The sequence below is a fragment of the Lissotriton helveticus genome, chromosome 3_2 (assembly GCF_964261635.1).
Source record: "Lissotriton helveticus chromosome 3_2, aLisHel1.1, whole genome shotgun sequence".
NCBI classification, from domain to species: Eukaryota; Metazoa; Chordata; class Amphibia; order Caudata; family Salamandridae; genus Lissotriton; species Lissotriton helveticus.
The window spans coordinates 296967244-296987391 of NC_136062.1; the positions used below are offsets into that span (position 1 = coordinate 296967244).

Below are 20148 nucleotides of genomic sequence, written 5' to 3' on the forward strand. Positions count from 1 at the left end.
CTGGGCCTGGTTAAGCAGAGCCCAGGGACAGTCCCAGTCACTTACTGCCAGTTCAAGCCAGCAAAAAAGGGGTTGGTGGGCCCAGGGCACAAGGATGACTTTGCACCAGGAGGACTTGACAATTGTGCTTTCTAGGTATCCTCCAGGGAAAGCAGGGGCAAGTATTGACATGGGTTCTTGACACCTGTAAGAAATCTGGTTATTGGTTTGAGGAGGGTGGAAGCCCCACTCAGGCAACAAACCTAATTCTAGTCATGGTGAACCACAAAAGTCACTAAATTAGCCTGTACATTTAGTGCCTTAAAGAACAAAGTGCCACTTTAGGCTGACCGCGATGGAGCTCGGATCGGATAAAGGGACCGGGTTGGTTCCAGTCGTGGTGGGTGAGGTCACGAGGAGCAGGGAGAGCGCTGCATATGGTTGCCGCTGTATTGCACACAGCAGACCGGGTGGCATGGGTGTCGTGGTAGAGTGGAGCGCCGGTCAGATGCCACAACGTTGTTGATGGATTTTTGGGTTGGTGGTCACCACGGGTTCTCTTTGCTGTAACACGTGCGCAGATCTTGCATTGACACTCATTGCTGGCAGTCATTGTGCATGAATAGAAGGTCTCACCGGGGCTTCCCATTGGCGGTGATCATGGAGAACAAAGTCTCGGAGTGAGTGGTCCGTTCCCAGTTGAGAAGAGGCCAAATTTCAGGATTACAACTTTTCGAAGAGTACACTCTGATGCCAGCGAAGGGTTCAAGACTTTGAATGGCACCTCTTGTGGGGATCAAGGAATCACTCCAGCAGAGGCCAGCAGGGTGCACGCATTTTAGTTTCAGGTCAGATGGGCAGCTGCAAGAAGGCCTTGGAGTTTGTTATGTCCCCATATCTCAGACATGAGGTCAGCCACCTGAACTTGGAATCGCTCAGGCTTGCGTAGGATGAAGGTAAGCAGGTACAGCCTCCCCTCTCAGACATCAAGACATGCCTCAAGCAGCAGGGTAGTCCTCTGGCAGCAGAGCAGTGCTTTCCTCTGTAATGTCCACAGGTCCAGGCATGTCTTGAAAAGTAGCTCCACAGGTCCAATATTTATATATGGCAACAGCCTATGTACGGGGGGATTCCCTATTCTATCACTGCATCTGGTTCTGGAAAGTTCTTCTCCTTTCCCTGTCTGGGCACAAAAAAGTCTGAGGTGACAAAAGGCTAGTGTCAGGGGACTTTGTTTATGCTGGAAGCAAGACCGTTGAAATTAAAGTGGGGAATGGCACAACTTCACCCTAAGCCATCCTGTCAGGATGGTCCCCCTGCCCACATCTAGTCCCCTTTGTATCGCTGTCTGGGAGGGATACACAAACCTCAACTGCAAAGCCATTCACAGTCATGTGACCTAGGAACTGGCAGAAGGCACAAATGGTTAGGACAAGAAAAGGTCAACTTTCTAAATAAGGCTGTTCCAGAATTGTGACTTAAAATCCGACTTCTTCATTAAAAGGATTTTAAATTTCAACTCATTTGAGTCTAAACAGCATATACCTATCCCAATCCAGAGTTAGCATTTATTAAATATAATAAGGTAACTCAGTGTTAGTCAATGGGAGAGATAGGCCTTACAACAGTAAATACTTCCATTAACCGTTTTTCACTCCCAGGACATGTAAAACTTAAAGCACACGTCCTACTTTGCACCTTTAGGGCTTACCTTAGGGGAGACTTATATGCATTACAAAGGATGGTTTAGACCTGGCAAAATGTTTATTTGACCAGGTCGATATGTCAGTTTAAAATTGCACTAGAGGCTGCAGTGGCAGGCCTGAGACATGTTTTAACACAATAGTTTAGTGGGTGACACAATGAGCGTTGAAGCCCACTAGTAATATTTCATTTAAGGCACTTGGTTCCTGTAGTTCCATTTACTAGGGATGTACCAGTAAATGTAATGTACGAACCAGGTGTACGACAATTTTCCCAGGAAGACAGTGCATGCACTTTACCACTGGTTAGCAGGGAAAAGGTGCAGAGTCCTAATGCCGACGAAAACGGGTATAGCAACAAAAGGAAAACATCTTTTTAGGTGACTGTTACTCTGACGCCGAGAGATCCCCCTGGGAATGATTTGTTGCGCACAACAAATGGCTATAATAATAATAATCTAAGGATGACTGTAGGAAGGTGGCTACCTGACTATGGTTACCCCGGATTTTTTGCCTGTGTTTAGCTGGTTTTTTGACTTAGTTGACCTGGTTCCCTGCTAATCAGGGCCCCAGGCCATCTGCTCTCTCTGTAAAATGGATTCCATGTACCCTAGGTACATACCACAATTGGAAATGGACTCCTTGTCAGCCCCTGTATAATGCACTATAGGGGCCCAGGGCATAGGGGCCACCAAGGCCTACCAGGGGCTGCAGCATATCTTTTGCCACCCCTGGCTGGTTCTTAAATTGACACAACTGGCTGATCACTCAGCTGGGGTAAGGTGGTGTAATCACCCCTTGCTTAGATATAGTATACCTATATCTAAACCTATATCTGGACACATATTAACCTGTGAGCCACTCCTATGGAAGGCCTCATCAATCCTGGAGGCAGAGTGCGTGGTTTCATGTGAGATGGAGCTCTAGCATGAGCTGAGCCTGTCTGCAGCTGTCGGGAACAACTCCCTAAGCTGTTTCAGGATAACGCCATACCATATACTCTTAAGTGCCTTATAATCCTCGCGGTTATATAGCAACTCTGGTTTGGCTTTATCAAAACATGTCGTGTAAGGTGTCATACGATTTGGAATACTATCCCCTCGCCAGTTCTGGCGACGGGGATAGCATTCCACCCCTCTAGAGGGGTAAGACATGTTACTTTGCTTAAATGCGGTTGATTTCTCCAAAGACCTTAGATCCACAAAATGGATGCCTCTGCCACAGACAAATGTCTGGACCCCTGCAGTTGACCGAAACTCAACCAAATGGGTCCTGGACAAAGGGTTTCCTGTCACAGGAGGGTGTCACCACCCTCCAGACAGGAGATAGTGGATTGTAGCAGGGAGGTCTGAAAGAAACCAGACACTGCCTGGGGCGCACAAGGCTGCCCCTTGCATAATCCGGCCAAACCGGTTCTGGGGCACTCCAGCCCTCGTGCCAGGGCGGCCTGGATCAAAGGAAAGGGGTGTATCCACCCCCTTCCTGGGTCCCACCCATAGGGGTGGACCTAGCAGGTAATCACGCCCCCCAGATTGGAATAAGAGTGGGAGCAGTGCCAATGCACATCAGATTTCCTGGAAGAAACATTAGAAACGAAACTCTGGACCCTTGGACCTCCATCTCAACGTGGAAGCCCGAAGAATCTCCCTTGTGGTCAAGGAGTGACCACCCTGCAGCAGCAGGCACCATCCAGCCCTCGACGTCTACTTAGTTGCAGTTCCCGCCGGAACTCGAGCGACTGAGACCGACGAGATCAAGCTTGCCTGCCTTCCAACAGCCCGATCCACAGTCCCTGCAGAGCTGAGACCCGTGGAGGCGACCGGAAGCGTGGGGTACGCCATCTTGAATTGACCACGAGACGCTGACCGTGCAGCCCACGAGTGACCCTCGAAGCTGTGCACCGGGGTTTGAGAAGCCCCCACCCTGAGCTACTCCTGAGCCGAAGTTCAGCCCTCCACACTCGACGAGTGCTGCGTGGGGCCCTTCTGCTCTATTTGGCTCAACGCGTTGGCCCGGTCACTTGCCAGCTGGCTAGTGGTCCCTGTGCCGACGAAACTACTAAGAAGACTCGTGAATCTGGTTGCTCCAGATCCACACCAGCTCCCCTGAAAAGGAGCCCCGACTCTGACCTTCCTGGTCCGAGTGAGAAGCAATCTTCCGATCCCGCGTGGATTGCTCTTGCCAAGTGTTGTTTGCTCCAAACTTGAAGCCGACTGCACCGACGGTGAGAGCCTGCGTGGGACAGATCGTGACCTGCTCCTGGACGTCGCAGATGCCCCAGAGCCCACGTGACAGCGGAGAGAAGCTCCTCGACGACCACCTGATTGCGCCCGACATTGCCTGGTTCCGTCCTGGTTCCACCCTGGTCACTGCTGAGTGACCCAGACTCTGTCCCCTCTGCTTTCAGGTACCCTTCGACTTGAGTCCACCCTTGGACTCCACCGGACACTTCATCTTTAACCCGCCTGCAGCCCTTTCAGCTTCAAGCACCAAGAGCCTGCGTGTCAAAACCCGACGCCACTTCGACCCTGTGCACCCACTTCCTGTGGGTGAGGTAACTTTGCTCCGCCGGTGTTCCCACACTGGTGCACACCTCTAGGGTCTGTGTGTTAAGTTTTGTTCCTCTAGGTCCAGCGGAAGTGTCCTTAAACTTTAACTTTATGACTTTTACGCACCATTGGTTAACATTGGTGCATGCGTGCGCTTTCCGCACATCTCCCGAATCCCGAGGGCCATTCCCGACTTCAGCATTGCTTGTCCTGACTGCTCCCAGCGATTCCCTAGGCCCTAGGCCTAACCACTGCTCGAGTGGCATCTCTTATACCACTTGTTTAGTATATGGTTTGAGTGGCCACCCGCCCTCATCCATAATTGTGCAACTTGTATGTTTAAACAGTGCTTTTGATTTAACGCTTGTGCCCCTTTATTCATAAAGAATACTGAGGATTGTTTTTAGTAATAAACACATATATTTTTATAATATATACTTGTGTGGTGTCCTTTCATTTGATATTACAGGATTGTATGTGGTAAAACAGCTCGCTTAACACGACCTCTTAAGTTAAGCCTTTAGGCTGCTTAGTCCATGCTACCCCTAGGATAGCTTGTCTAATAAGGTTGACTTACAACCAGACACCATAAGGGATTGTTTGGTCTGATAAGAGGTGGTTCCAGAATTGGAAACATCACCTATCAGGCCAACTTCTCACAATGACCCTGCAAAAAAAGGCCAAGTCCAATAACACACAACTAAACAACAGGCAAACACCTCCTGAGGTGGTGTGTGTGTTTTATAAGAAGTACTTTTTTCAGGCAAATGCATATGAGGGACAAATAGTTAAAGTGGGGTCCTTAGCAGAAGAAGGGAGGTCCTTTAAAAGCCATTTGGTCTCCCGCCTGTAGGGAGTTTCTTCATGGAGCTTGATAGTTGCCTCTCTCAATGTGGGAGAGGAGTTATTTTGTCGAAGCATGATTCTTCAGTCCGAAGGGCATTTTATTTGGGTCTAGTTTTTTGGTTATTTGATTTGTGGTGTTATAAATAGCTGCAGGCGGGTTGTTTCCAGTCTTTGAAGATGAATATAGGTAAACATCAGGGTTTCTGGAACCTCTTTAGAGTGACATATCTTCTGGAGGCCCCAGTTATGTTTTCAAAACAGTTAGGTAGTTGCATTATTTTTGTAAGTTGAGTCTTTTACAGATTTACTTAGTGTAGGATTCATTTATATGTGAAGCGTTTGTGTGCTTTTTAGGTAGAGCCTGGGCAGCGCATGCGCTTCTCTGCGAAGCCCATGTCCCGCCCATCTTCTTTAATTCGCTCCTGTCAGCGTTCTTGCGAAATTGTTGCTTTTCATTCCTGAATAAACTGTTAGTCCCTACTTGGTTCCGCCTTGTCTACATTTGTAACCTCCCATAAAGACTCGACCTTTTACTCGTCTTGTTACAAGGTCTGCTTTATCTTGGCTGGAGCACTATTTTAGTTCAATGATTTCCCCCTATGCCACCTACTACGTCACAGCATGACGCCAATTTTTAGGTCGAGCTGGAGTGCATCCGATAGGATGCTCCAGTTCGACAACTTTAGTCAGCCGTCTCGGGGGAATTCGGGACAAGAGGGTGTTACGAGCTTTTCGTGCAGATTTGGGTGCGCGAACGTGCACGTCCAGCCCCGCGCCGCGCCGTGCACATCCCCGGCTCCGATTTCTTGTTGCATTTGCGGTCAGCGGCGCCTTCAGACCCCCCTCCCTCCCCCCTCAGCATTTCGAAACTTTTAAAAGAAAGCTTCGTACACAGAGTTAGCAAAATGATCCATGGTGGCCGAACTTCAGAGCGGTTATTTTGCAGTTGAGACTGCCATTTCTGTTTTTTATTGAGTCCCGCTTAAAAGTGCCTTTGCACATCCACGTCGCCCCGCTCTCGTGTCTCTCTTGAAAGCTTCATGGCAGTATGCTGAATGAGATCGGGTCGCGCACCATTCAATGACTACACGACAAGCATGGTCTTGGGTGGAAGAGCAGAATATATTGTCACCTACAAGGGAGCAAAGAAACCACCACAGACATAGAGCCTGCTCAAGGAGAGAGGCAAAAGGAGAGACTCAAGCAGAAGTAGCGCGCGGCGCTCGCAGACACTGCAGTGTGGCTACTCACCCGTCTTGATGGCCTCCTGGTAGCTCTTCTCGAGCAGGGAGGCTCCTCCGGCATGCAGCATGGCGTGCAGGGGCTGTTTTTTTTTTAGCTTTGGCAGCCCCCTCCCATAGCCTCACAAGCCGTGCAGCAGTACTCCAACACAGCGAGCGAACACCGCATGCGCCGCCACTGGCACGAGCTGCAGGGCACGGCAACGTGCACGCTCACGGCGTCTCGCTCCCGCGTCTCTTCCGTTCCGTCTTATTCTACTACGGAGGCTGTTCTGCGCTCCAGGCCGACCTGTGCCCCAGTCCCGCCCAGACTGTGTGCCTCATCCTGCCTTGGGAACCTGAGAATTCCTGTGCTGCTGAGATGGCACCAGGGGGGCCTGAGGAGGCAGGATCACACTTACACCCGAAAATGGCACACTGCTTAGTCAATATAACAACGTGTCTTTATAACACCATGACAAACAATAAAATACTTCACATTAACGCGTGTATTCGGAACTCCACACCCGGCGTTATAAAAATTAGAAGTTGATATACACACCCCAACAAATCACTCTGCCTCGCCCTTGAAAGCATAGAAAGCAAGCATTTGCAATGCAACAGGTCTCGCATTTACGCGAGCTTAAGATATTGGCATTGTAAATGACAATGCCTTTTATTTATGTTTTAAAAACGAAAATAAAAATAAAAGGCATTGTCATGTTAATAGCTCAAACTCACGTAAATGCGAGACCTATTGCACTGAAAATGCTAGTTTTAATTACTAATGGCGGTCTGCTTTAACTATAGCAGCAGTGTTTATTTATTTTAGCAGTGAGGTCCACTTTAAGTATAGTGACCGTGCTTATTTATAAAAAAAAAATCATTGTTTACTACTGCCCATACAGCGCTTTCACGTTAACTTTGGCCGTGCCCCTTTCTTTAGACAAGAATGGTGTGCGCCACTATTAAAGTGAAAGCACGGCATGGGGTGTTTTTACAAAAAAAAAAGCATTTGTCTATCAAAGCATTGTAGTTTATTAATTTTAAGTGTCTCAAACACCAAACAGAACATATGCTTTTTGTTGTCAAAGCCCCCATGCCGCAGTTTCACTTTAATGTTGGCCACACACGCTTGTCTAAAGAAAGGGGTGCATCCTCCACTAAGGTGAAATAGCGGTATGAAGCTATTTGACACAACAAATATTTGCAATGCAAAAGGTCACGCATTTGCGAAAGTTTAAGCTATTGGTATTGTAAATTCTAATTGCTCAAACTCTCGTAAATGTGAGACGTATTGTATTGCAAATGCTTGTTTGCAATACTCCGCTTGTGACCATTGGCAGATGGAATAAATAGTTTCCAGCTAGTCAAGTGTCTTCATTGTGTCACAGGGGACATTGGTTTGTCAGTATTGATGCTGGTGTTAAGAAGACCCAGGAGAGCCAGCTCGAAAATGGCGCTGGATGCGCTTCATTGGCTACCTGTGAAGAAACGTGTGCTGTTTAAGTGCCTCCTTTTCTGTCACCGTATCGTCTGGGACAGGTCTCCAACTTACCTAAAGGATCTAGTCAGCCGATATGAACCTACTAGGACCCTCCGTTCGGAGGGTACCGGACTGCTGACAGTCCCCAGGATTAGGAAGGCTAGAATGGGCGGACGCTCCTTTGCGCTCCATGCAGCTCAACAATGGAACAAACTCCCCCCTGCTCTGAGACTGGAGAGCAGTGAAACACGGTTTAGAACCTTACTTAAAACACATCTATACACTGCTTAGATCCTGGTTTTTTTTCTGTCTGCTGCTTTTCCTGGGACAGCTTCAGCGCGGGGACACGCCGTGATGGCGTTACTGAGCGCTCTATAAGCTCAATATTATTATTATTTATGCTCAGCTCGGTATCACTTATTTTCTTAAAATCGCAGGCTTGTTTTTCGAATTTGACACATTTCGAACTAATTAGGTGTTGACTGTCACAGCGTTCTACTTCGGTTTTGAATGAGTATTTAGCGTTCTATGACATCATTTCCTCTCAGATTGCAGACACCAGCTCAGACACACAGGGAATGGAGGCACAAAGGACACTACAGGTCCTTTTCCTCCTTCAAAGGCTCATGCAATAACAACGTATCATGTGTGCGACTTTCAGGTCTCGCACCGTGTCACAATGACTTATGTAGCAAGAAAAAAAAATGTAATGCATTTTTACTTCTTATTCAATTTCTGAACTTCAGCACCTCTATACTGTGCCACGTGCCTCATTCATTTGGGGAGGGCGGAGGGCAAGGTTCTTATAGGCTGGCCAGGCCCTCAAATGCCCCCCTAAGGTCCTGATTAACCATGTCTTCCCTTCTCTTTAATTACAATGTGTATTTCTCCTCTAACCCTTGCTTCTCCTTTTCTGACTCTCTGCTCACTCCTCCCACAAAGGCCTGAACAGCTGCTGCCCCTTAGGTCAGCAAGGAAGGGCTCAAAGACAGAGACGAGGTGTTGTGATAGGTTTTCTCTGTTACTGCATATTCCAGGCATCTGGCATATCGTTCCATCAGCTGTTGTGTACGTTATGATTCGAATGTTATTGTGGGTCAATGCTGCAGCTGTGTGGAATTGCTCTTTGGCAGGTAGAACGTCTCCTGCTGGCTCTAGCGCGTTCACGCTGCAATAAAACGTGAACATCAATCTGTCTCTGCATCTAAAAGTGCAACATTTTGGGAAGGAGTGTCAGAGCGTGCCAGGCCGACAGTGCGGAGGGGAGGAGTGGTGGAAGGGTTTTAAACAACGACTCAAAAGCGCAAGGCGCCATATGACCCTGCTCGCTGCTGCGCTTTCATCTAGTCAGGTCAAACGCTGACCAGAAGATGTTTTGTTCATATAAGGCAAGTATGTGTAACGAGAAGCAGGCATGTTATATAAACTCCAGGCAACATCAGGCACGTTATATGTCGTCCACAAAACCTACGTGTGGTGACGAGGACTTCTGTCAGTGTTAAAGTAGGAGTCTGCAGGGGCGTCACACAAGCACCTGCAGCGCGGGGGTGCGGGGTGGGCAATACTTTTGAGACCGGCAAATGCTTCAGGGCCCCCCCGATTCATTCCAAGGCCAATGAACATCTCTGAGATATGGGAGACCTAACTGGGCCCTCTTTGGATGCCCACTGCAGTCTGCGTGCGTTCACATAGCATCTGCATTACGTTAGGGCATTGGAGAGACTTGCCAGCCAATCACGTTAAGCTTTCAAGGTCAAAGAGGTGGTCTCTAGGAAACGAGCCTGATGGCCATAGAGGGTGTTTTTGGAAGTAACAGCTAGCACCTTTAGTATAAGAGGAAAATGTGGTACAATCTGTGACAGCAACAGGGAAACCATAAGAGAACAAGCATTTACAATGCAACGGTCTCGGCATTGCAAAAGTTAGAGCTATTAGCATTGTAAATGAACGCGAGTTTAAGGTCTTGACATTGTAAATGACAAGGTCTTTTATTTATGTTTTAAAAACCAAAACATAAATAAAAGTCATTGTCATTTACAATGCCAATAGCTCAAAGTCGCGTAATGTGTATACCAAACTACAGTAGCCTCCTGACGAGTGCCCTTTCACTTAATTTTTTACAAATGAAAGCCCTGGCATTTTTTTTTACAAATTAAGCACGGGTGTTGTCCGTGTGTGCATGGCAGTGGTGGTGTCCGTGTGTGCATGGGAGTGGTGGTGTCCGTGTGTGCATGGCAGTGGTGGTGTCCGTGTGTGCATGGCAGTGGGGGTGTCCGTGTGTGCATGGCAGTGGGGGTGTCTGTGTGTGCATGGCAGTGGGGGTGTCTGTGTGTGCATGGGAGTGGTGGTGTCCGTGTGTGCATGGGAGTGGTGGTGTCCGTGTGTGCATGGGAGTGGTGGTGTCCGTGTGTGCATGGGAGTGGTGGTGTCCGTGTGTGCATGGGAGTGGTGGTGTCCGTGTGTGCATGGGAGTGGTGGTGTCCGTGTGTGCATGGGAGTGGTGGTGTCCGTGTGTGCATGGGAGTGGTGGTGTCCGTGTGTGCATGGGAGTGGTGGTGTCTGTGGCCGTATCCATTGCACGGTGCCAAACCCACGAAAGAACAGTTTAATTCACCACTCCAAAAAGTTAAACTCCTGCGCCACTTTGCCTGAGCCCAAACAAGGATCTGTGTAAATGTTACTTCTGCGTAAGAATATTTGTCTTCCTTCCTTTTATGGACGCCTTAGCTGGCTCTGAAAATTGCCAGCATCTGGCTTGCAAATGGCGCCCCTGCCCAAACGCGCTCTTGTGTGGAGCATTTCATGGGCTGGCTGCTCGTGGCGGCGGCGCGTGCGCGACCAAATCCACATCACTAACGCGCACTCACCATCTGTTTTCCCCGCAGCTGGGCCTTGAATAATTGTCCAGGAGCTGATGGACTGAGGGGGGCACACCATCTCCGAGGGCTTTCTGATTCATTTAACCAGCCTGGCTGCCCCCCAGAGGAACCGCAGCACTGGTTTATTCATGATGGCTTTAGAAAAAATAAAATATACAGAAGGCGATCTTTAACTGATCACCTAACTACATTTCACAAAAGCTTGGGCAATGAAAGAGAAAAGCCGCGTCCTGCAGCTGTCACGAGATGATCCTGGGGCCAGGGGGTCATCAGTTGGTGTGTGGGCCTCTGGTCACACCTCGACCACTCGCTGGCCGCGTGCTCCATTCACAAATTTCAAAGCTTGTTGGTTTCCCTTCTCCTAGAGGCGTGCGCCTGCGGCGGGTGACCGCCTCTCGGAGGCGGCGCTTGGCTGGTGCCACCTCCCCTGCCAATAGTATTCACAGGGGAGGGGAGGCAGAGAAGGATTCGTTTCTGCGACCGACTCCCCTGTTTCAAACCTTCCTCTGGTGCCACTGACGCCGGCTGCTGCGTTTTCAGCCAGTTCACCTGCGAGGACAAAGAGGCGCAGAGCGCCCAGGAGTCGGTGCACCTGCCGCGGGTAAGTCTCAGAGGAGGGCGCTGCAATGCTAGGAGGAGGGAACCGGTGACCCTGGGCAGGCGCGCCTTGTCTCCCGCACCTTCCCTTTGCGTGCGCTGTACAGGCGCCGAACAACAAATGTATGCTCATTTCCTACCTGTTCCAATAACTTGTAATGTTTACCCACCTTTGTTTCTGGTCAGTTTCAGTTTATTCCTGCGTGGCTACAGCGGGAATTAACTTGAGCCTTCCCGGCTCGTTGGTTTTGTTACGTGGTTCGCAAATTGAATATTTTCATTACATTTGTTGTTTTTTTTTGTAATAACTCCTGACATTTTGAGACGGGGCGTAGATAGGCCTCTGCGGGGCAGAGGGTGCTGCTTCCAGGGGGAACCTATTCTATCTCATGCCTTCCCTTGGTGATGATATGGAGGGGGAGGGCGTTACGCCACTGCTTTGAGACTTCTAAAGTGCGAGCGGGAGACTTCACTCAAACTCTCCTACTCCCTTACTTACACCTAGCGGTGCCACTGTTTTTTTTAGTAAATTGGGCCTCCTTGTTTCATCATGTGTTGCACCTGACCAGCGCTCGGTCTGTGTTTACGTATGTATTTTGGGTGTATAGTAGAGCGCCGCACACGTCACCTTTGCAATCAGCTCATATTGTGGTGGTGTTGCTGTACCCTGCATAGTAATTTCCCTAATCGAAAAGGGGTTACAGAAAAGTTAGTGTGTGTGTGCGCGCATGTGTGTATGTGTGCGGGGGGCGGGTGTCTCTGTATGTATGTGCGTGCGTGGGCGCTTGTGTGTGTGTATGCGCATGCGTGTGTGCTTCCCAGGAGACAGCGCCTGGCCACAACGCTCGTTCGTGTGCGCGTGTCAGTTTGAAATCGCCTCCAAGGCGATGCGCGCGGCCAGGATTGTCTCCTGGGAAGCACACACGCCGACAAAAGGTTCTCGGCGGAGACGCGCTTCCGCGCGGCTAGCCGAGACCTAAAAAGCATGGAGTGCAGTCTGGAGCAGTGGTCAGGTAAAAACTGTGGTTCATTCTGACAACACGTTACTTGGGAAACAATATATTAAGAGGTGGTTGGCGTCGCTTTGTAGTAGGGAGCTAACATAGCAACGTGTAGGAACTTTACAGGTGACAGTCAACTATGTGAATGTAATTGAAAAAAGTAGAGAAATCGGACATTAAACTTTAACCCAAAAATTAAAGTCCCCATTACCATTGCTCAAGGAACAGACATGAGTGCACATTTTGTAAGAAAGGTAAGTCAGAAGTATGACGAAGTGCATGCCATGAGCAAATGTGTGATAACAATTGCACTAAAGAATAACAAACACATGCATGAGATAAGAATTTTAAAATACCTTAACCGGGGTTAAGGTAATACAAATTCAAAAGGAACGGGGCTTAGCTTTGGAAATTATTGTCGCCGAGCAAATCTTTGCAAACAGTGTGCAAGAAAAGGACATCGAACTAAAGCTTGCCGCAGCAGGGATTGCGTCAAATAAAAGGCGAGGAGGCACAGGACAGGGAATTCTGCTGTAAACACTGTCAGACATATGGTGGTGTTGTTACTAGACATGGAGAGCTCTGTACAACAGATAATGCCAGAGAACAGATATTTATAGGGGTGGACATTGATGATGCCGATGAGCTTATTGGCCCTCCGATTTTCTGTGAACTGGAAACTGAATGTATGTGTGCAAGCCATGGCAGCCTCCGGATCTCCATATTCCATTTTGTTTTGTGAAGTGTATTATATATTTTGAAAGGAGAGTTTTCAAAATGGAGACCATCAGATATACACCTTGTTTTGTTCCATATGAATGAGGTGTTACAAAGTAGAATGAGGCGGCAGTGGAATCAATATATATGTTGCCAAAAAACGGGAGCACTTGATTTGGATGCTGTCTTCAAGCCAAGCTAGGAACAGTTTTAAAACCATTTAGCACCTATTTTTCAGATTGTGGCAACTACAGCCTGAACTTTTCAATGATAAGCTAGGAAGATTGAAAAAGTTCAAACATAGGATTGTTCTGAGAAGAGTTATGAAATCAGTGGTGCACAAAGTACTTAGGATACCAATGATGATCAACTTTAAGAAGGGTTGGAAAAGTTCTTGAGAGCTATTGTGACACAGTGGAAGCATCTCAGTGGTTGAGTCCTACTGTTCATGCCAGGAAACCTAACAAGTCAAAGTTAATGCAAATATGAGAGAGGGCAGATCACAGGCAGTTCACCTCTCTAATTTTTCCGCACCCCCCCTCCCGGTCACTTGTGGGGTTCCCCAAGGCTCTTCTCTTTCCCCCCTTCTTTTCAATCTTTATATCTGCCCTCTTATTCTTTCCCTTCTCGAGCTGGGGGTCTCAGTGTATAATTACGCTGACGACCTCCAGCTCGTCTTCGATCTCTCTTCCCCCACGGATTCTCTCCACAAGTTCTGCTCTACTCTTGTCTTCATCTCCCAGTGGATGAGCTTCAATCAATTGAAGCTCAACCCTGACAAGACAGAGCTCGTTCTCACTGGTGGCCCTTCCAATCCTTGGTCTTTAGCTCACTGGCCCCTTTCCTTTGGCCCTCCCCCTTCCCCTGTCCCCTCTGTCCGGACCTTGGGCATCAAGATCAGTAATGATCTATCCATGCATGCCCAAATTAGTTCCGTTGTCTCCTCCTGTTTCCTTTCCCTCCGCCTCATTCGCAAAATCTCCCGGTTTTTTTCTGTTGATGCCCTCAAAGTCATTATTACTGCCCTCATTACATCCCGCCTGGATTATGGAAACGGCTTGTACGTAGGCATTCCCGCCTACGAAACTCGCCGTCTCCAGGCCATCCAGAACCAGGCGGCCCGTCTTGTCCTCCGTCTCCCCAAGTTTTCCCACATCACCCCTGCCCTCAAAACCCTTCACTGGCTCCCCGTCCATTTCAGATCCCAGTTTAAACTTGCCTGTCTGGCTTTTCGGGCGCATGCCCGCACTGCCCCTCTTTTCATCAACTCTTTAATTTCGTCTCATGCCCCCAAACGCTCTCTTCGCTCTTCCTCCCTCTCTCTTCTTCACGTCCCCCGCTTCCGTAAGTCCCGCACCGGGGGCACCCGCTTCTCGGTGCGGGCCCCCCAGATCTGGAACAATCTCCCCATCTCCATTCGTTCTATCCCTATTTTTTCTCACTTTCGTAAAGCCCTCAAAACTTTCCTCTTTCTTCAGGCTTTCCCTGGCTAATCCCTCTGGGCCCCTTGGCAGCTACTGATGTGTTCCTTAGCGCCAGGAAGCCGCTTGGCCGCAGTGCGCTCTAGAAATTTCTTTTTCATTCATTTTCATTCATTCATTCATTTCATTCATTCATGTAAATCTGGCAATGTTGTTGTATAGACACCTTCTTCCTAATTTATGATTTTGTGATGACTATGGAGAAGGAAGAACAGTTTAATACCATCAATTTGTCATTAGCATATCACCAGACTGAACTGGGAGAAAAGAATAGACACACAATGCTAGTTTGTGCTTTACATCTCATCTATCACCCGCCTGGTGACAATCTCATATTCACCCAACAACTCATGGACATGATCACTTCCAATGCCGGTCGGCAGACCACCCGAGTCTACCTGGGTGACTTCAATCTCCACTGGAACGATCAGAAAGACACAGTGGTGAATAGTCTCAAAACTTTCCTTAATGCGCTTGACCTCACCCAAATATGCAATAGACCAACACACGACAAAGGCTCGATACTTGATCTCATCATTGCCAAAGAGAATTCTACACAACTGGAGACGATTCTACCCTGCGACTGGTCAGATCACCACATTATCACCTTCTTTATCAATGAAAAAGTTAAACCTAACCCGGCTCAACCAATCAAATCCAAAACATGGAAAAGGGACATGAAGAATCTCAACCCCTCTACTCTGCCTCCCCACATCGGCAATCTCCTCCTTCCCCCCTCAGGTGCCTCGGATGTTCAATCACTGACTGACCACTACCTTGAATCTATGAATACATTAGTCAATGAAGTCGCCCCACTGCAACTGAAGAGTCGCCACCAAAACTTCTAACCCCTGGTATGACGACAGACTCAATGACGACAGGCGTGCGATGCGAATGGCAGAGCGCACCTGGAGAGCGGACCCTTCAGCACTGCACCTCAAAAGGCTTAAAAACAAGAGAAATGCCTACTTCAGGAAAATAAAGCGCACAAAGTTGGACTTCTTCAGCCGCCAGTTGGACCAAGCAAAAAACAGGCCAAGAAAACTGTTCGAACTAATCAAGACCCAAACAAAGGCACAACCCTTACAATCAAATAGCACAACAAGCGACACCCCACACTGTGAAGACTTCTCTGCTTTCTTTAAGCTAAAGACTGACAACATAAGAAATGACCTCATCATGGATGTAAGCCGATTCCCCAACCACACCAGAATGGCTAACACTCAACCTAAAAACATGGCATCTTGGCTGTACTTCGATACCTACTCGGAAGAAACAATACACAAACTGCTCTGCACCTTGAAGCCCTCTAATCACCTCACAGACCCTCTACCTGCTAATGCTGTAAAAGACTTCATCCCCTTGCTCCTCCCTCTCTGGACCAAAATCATCAACTGCTCCCTGCAACAAGGCCTCATTCCAGACTCCCTCAAGGTGGGGCAAGTCACGCCTATACTCAAGAAACCTACAGCTGATCCGTCTGACCTAAACAATTACCGGCCCATCACCAATATCCCCACCCTGGCCAAATTGCTGGAGAAATGTGTCCAACTCCAACTAACAAGACACATTGACCAATTTGACCTCCTCAACTCTCATCAATCAGGCTTCCGAGCGAAACATAGCACGGAAACAGCTATGACACACATAATTGATGACGCCCTCCAAATTCTTGATCGCAATGAGTCCTGCCTCCTCATCCTTCTTGACCTCTCATCAGCATTTGACACGGTCAAACATGAGAACTTGCTGGAGCTGCTAAGCACTAGAATGGGTCTATCGGGAACTGTTCTCAAATGGTTTTCGTCCTTCCTTCACAACCGGTCTCAGAAGTTCAAGATCGATAATGTGCTATCCTCACCTGTGCCTGCAGATCTAGGTGTTCCACAAGGATCCTCCCTCTCCCCCACATTGTTCAACCTCGTCATGGAACCGCTCGCTACCTTGCTCCAAGCTTCTAATGTCCAATTCCATATGTACGCCGACGACACACAACTGTACCTAAAGCTTCAATCCCCGGAAGATATCAAACATCTGAATTCCACGCTTATTAACACTCAATCTTGGCTAGCCGATAATCACCTCAAACTAAATGCTCTGAAAACTGAATTCCTTCTCATCTCACCCCCGGCGAAAATTTCCACCACCCAAACATGGCTCAACAACCTAACAGCATTCAATGTCCAACCCACCATCGTGGACTCAGCAAAATCCCTAGGCATCACACTGGACGCCAAGCTCAACATGCAGCAGCACGTCAGCAAAGCCACAAAAGCAGCTAATTTCCAAATCAACACACTGAGGAAAATTAAACCCTTCCTCCCTGCTGAAGACTTCCAAACTGCTGTACAAGCGTTAGTCATCCCTCGAATAGACTACGGAATTGTGGCCCTAAGCGGACTCCCGCTATCCACAACAGCACCCTTAAGAGCCTCCCTGAATGCTGCCGCAAGACTCATTACTGGCTCAAGAAAACATTCGCATATTTCCCCAGACTTAAAGTCCCTAAAATGGCTGCCTTTTGAAGCCAGAATACAACTAAAAATTGCAGTTATGACACACGCGGCCGTGCACCACAATGCACCCAACTACCTCGCTCAAAAGTTGGCTATATCAGGAGGTTCGAGATCCAATAGAAGCTCAAAAAATCTACTCCTTAAACCCCGTAGATTCCGGAAAGAGAAAACTTACAAGCGCTCCTTCTCAGGAATGGCACCCAGGATCTGGAATGCGCTCCCTCCTGAAACCAGGCGTATCTCCTCCACTGCACTCTTCAAGAAAGAGGTGAAAACCATCCTTCTGGCCAAGATCTCCTGAACCTTATAGGTGCTGAATCAGAGACTCTGCATTGCCTTGTGTCAATGCTCACCTTGTCCTTTGGCACTATACCTCTACTTGATGGAGACACTACTACGCTACTTTCTTACTACCGACCAATATAGGATACACGTTGGGTCACTGTTTCACCCTCCCGATGCCCCCATTCAGTGCTCTCTCTATACTAAAACACTGGTATAAGCCTTCAACACACCCAAGGTGTACCCGAACACCGCTGTAGTGGGATCATTGACTTGTGCCGTCTTATATTACTTGTTTACCTGACTGTATATTGATATGCTTCATGTATGTTATTATTATCCTTTCATGTTAGTGACTACTACATTGCTCCCATTACCTCTGTTCATTCCTATTGCCCCTACCCTGTCATTGTGAAGCGCTCTGATATCTGTAAGGATCTTGTTCGTGCTATATAAAACTTTGAATAAAATAAATAAAATAAAAAATAATGAGTTTTATCCCCTTTTTGGGTGCATTTTGATGTGCATAAATGCAGTTCACTTTGGCATCCACAAAGGCTGACTTTTTGCCGACTATACGTTTGATTGGTTTAAGGGCATATAAAGCTTCAACTGTAAAATACTCTCAAATGCAAAGAATGAGGTTGCACGTGACCATTTATTACCTGCAATAAGTCTTACCACTGCCAATTGCTCAGTATAGCATTCTGACCCATCGTTCTTTTGCCAACCATGCCACATCGGTTTGGTCATTAAAAATGATCGGAGGAATGCTTACAATAAGCCTAAGCACTGCTCTTGGATTGCTTGTGTTCCGATTTAGGGAGAACCCGGCCTTGCAGTCTGGGCTGGACAGTGCCTAACGGAGTAGGGTCAAGACTGAGTAGCATATGGCTTGGTCCAAACTGAGGTGGAATGAGGGGCAAAAGAATGATGGGTTGCAATGCTACCCCAAACAATTGTAGGTGGTCCGACAAATTGAAAGCATGTCTCTCAAGTCCTTTTATCTGTTTGATGGAACACTCCAATTGGCCAGGGTATGCCCCAACATGTGTCCTCTGCTCACTGTGCCGCTGGAACCAAGCTACACCCGACTGGAAGAGCCCAAACTGGGGAGAAACTGGTTTGGGGCTGCTTGTGTTCAGGAAGGACTGAGCCTGACAATTAGGACTGGACTGTTCCTACTGGAGCATGGTCAAGGCTGACTTGGATATGGCTGGGTGCGAACTGAGATGGCATGATGGGCAAAAAACAACGGGTGCGAATGCTATCCCAAATTATTGCAAGTGGTTAGACAAATGGCAAGGAATCCTCCCATCACCTTTTGTGGGTCACTGATGGTGAAAGCCAACAATGTCAGCAGTTCGGCCGTCAACCAGAGGTAATCTATGATTTTCTTGGGATCTTGAGTCTTGGGATCAAAGGCATGGAATCAATTGCCTTCTCAGCTTCGCCAGACTGCCTCTGAGTTGGTCTTCAGAAAAGCTCTTAAAACCTGGATTTATACTGTCCCAGACACACTGTGTAAAACCCTGATTTGATTCCCGTAGTTCCCTGCCCTATGAGCAGCATACCGGCTTTTTCCTTCTTTTGTCCGGTTTCCGTATCAGCGCCAGGATGCTCCTTGGAGTGATAGCTGCGCTCTATAAGTTTATCTTTACATTACATTACATTACATTTATTGTGGCAAACATGCCTTCAGCAGTCTGTCACCGACATACAGGTACACATATACTCTTGACCTCTGAATATGGGCAGCGACCACTGCTGGTACTTTTGTGAACACGCAAGTGACCAAGGTACGCCCAACGGGGATCACAGAAAATTGGAAGTGTGCCTGGCTGCCCTGGACCACCGGAAGCACCGGTGAGACTGCGGAACAAGTCAATAGAAAAAAGCATCCTGCACATCCAAGGACGCCATCCAGTCTAGTGGGTCCAGAGCTAATAGCATCTGAGCCACAGTGAACATTTTAAATCAGTCCTTCCTCAGAAAGGCATTCAGTGGGCTGAAGTCTAGAAGAGACCTGAGGCCTCCGTTCACCTTTGAAGCAAAAACGCATCAAGAGCTGCATCCTTCCCTCTTTTCAAAGTCTAGAACCCCTCAATGGCATTGCGGACAACAGAAGGTTTACTTCGAGCATCATGTCTGAGGAGCTAATCTCAGCTTCCATCTGAGAAATTCAATGACAAAGTACAGAAAACTGAACACATGCATGATTTTGTTGGCATTATAATAACAGCATTCATAGATTCCACTTACCTGGAAAATTTTCTTCTCAGACCCTCTCTGTTTAATATATTCTTTAGGCAGGAATTCTTTTAAACTGTAAAAGAGAATAGGGGGAACATCACTACACAATTAACAGACATTTAGGTTTTTACTGAAACTACACGCCACGGGTGAACCATCACACTCACGTCCTACTCAGTTCAAAGGGCAGAGTCTTATCACTGGTTATGTTGGCTACTCCCCACAACCTTCAGAAACATTAGATGGTTCACCAAGTGGAGAGACACAAATTCCTAAATACCAAAGCTGTCTACTTACCAAACGGATAGAAAAGTGTGCACTTAGCCAGCCTTGAAAATGATAGTTATTATGCTTAACCAGCTGTTTCTTTTACTATTCTAAAATATTACTGTTCTGCATCTACCTAACATTGGAAAAAGTTAGATATTTTTTATAAACTGTTTGCCAAAACATTTCTTCCATTCATCAACAAAAGAATGGAATAGGAATGCAGGGACACAAAGAGCCACAGCAGTAGTGCTCACTAATTAGATGCTGCCTTCACCTTTCAGTAATTTGTAATTTAATAACATTGAAGCATCACATTAAGAAAAGCTGCATATGGTCACTATTTAATTTGAGCCGGTGGGACCCACCAAT

At 47.6% G+C, this 20148-nt stretch overlaps 1 protein-coding gene across 2 annotated transcripts in view; it reads right to left on the minus strand.

Moving 5' to 3' along the window:
- The window catches only part of TLN2 (talin 2), a 1508116-nt gene that overhangs the window by 566193 nt on the left and 921775 nt on the right, over nt 1–20148 (minus strand). For both annotated transcript variants that reach the window (XM_078684194.1, XM_078684193.1), the window contains exon 12: nt 19519–19582. In XM_078684194.1, the coding sequence (XP_078540320.1) occupies nt 19519–19582 (64 nt within the window). The remainder of the gene's footprint in view (nt 1–19518; nt 19583–20148) is intronic.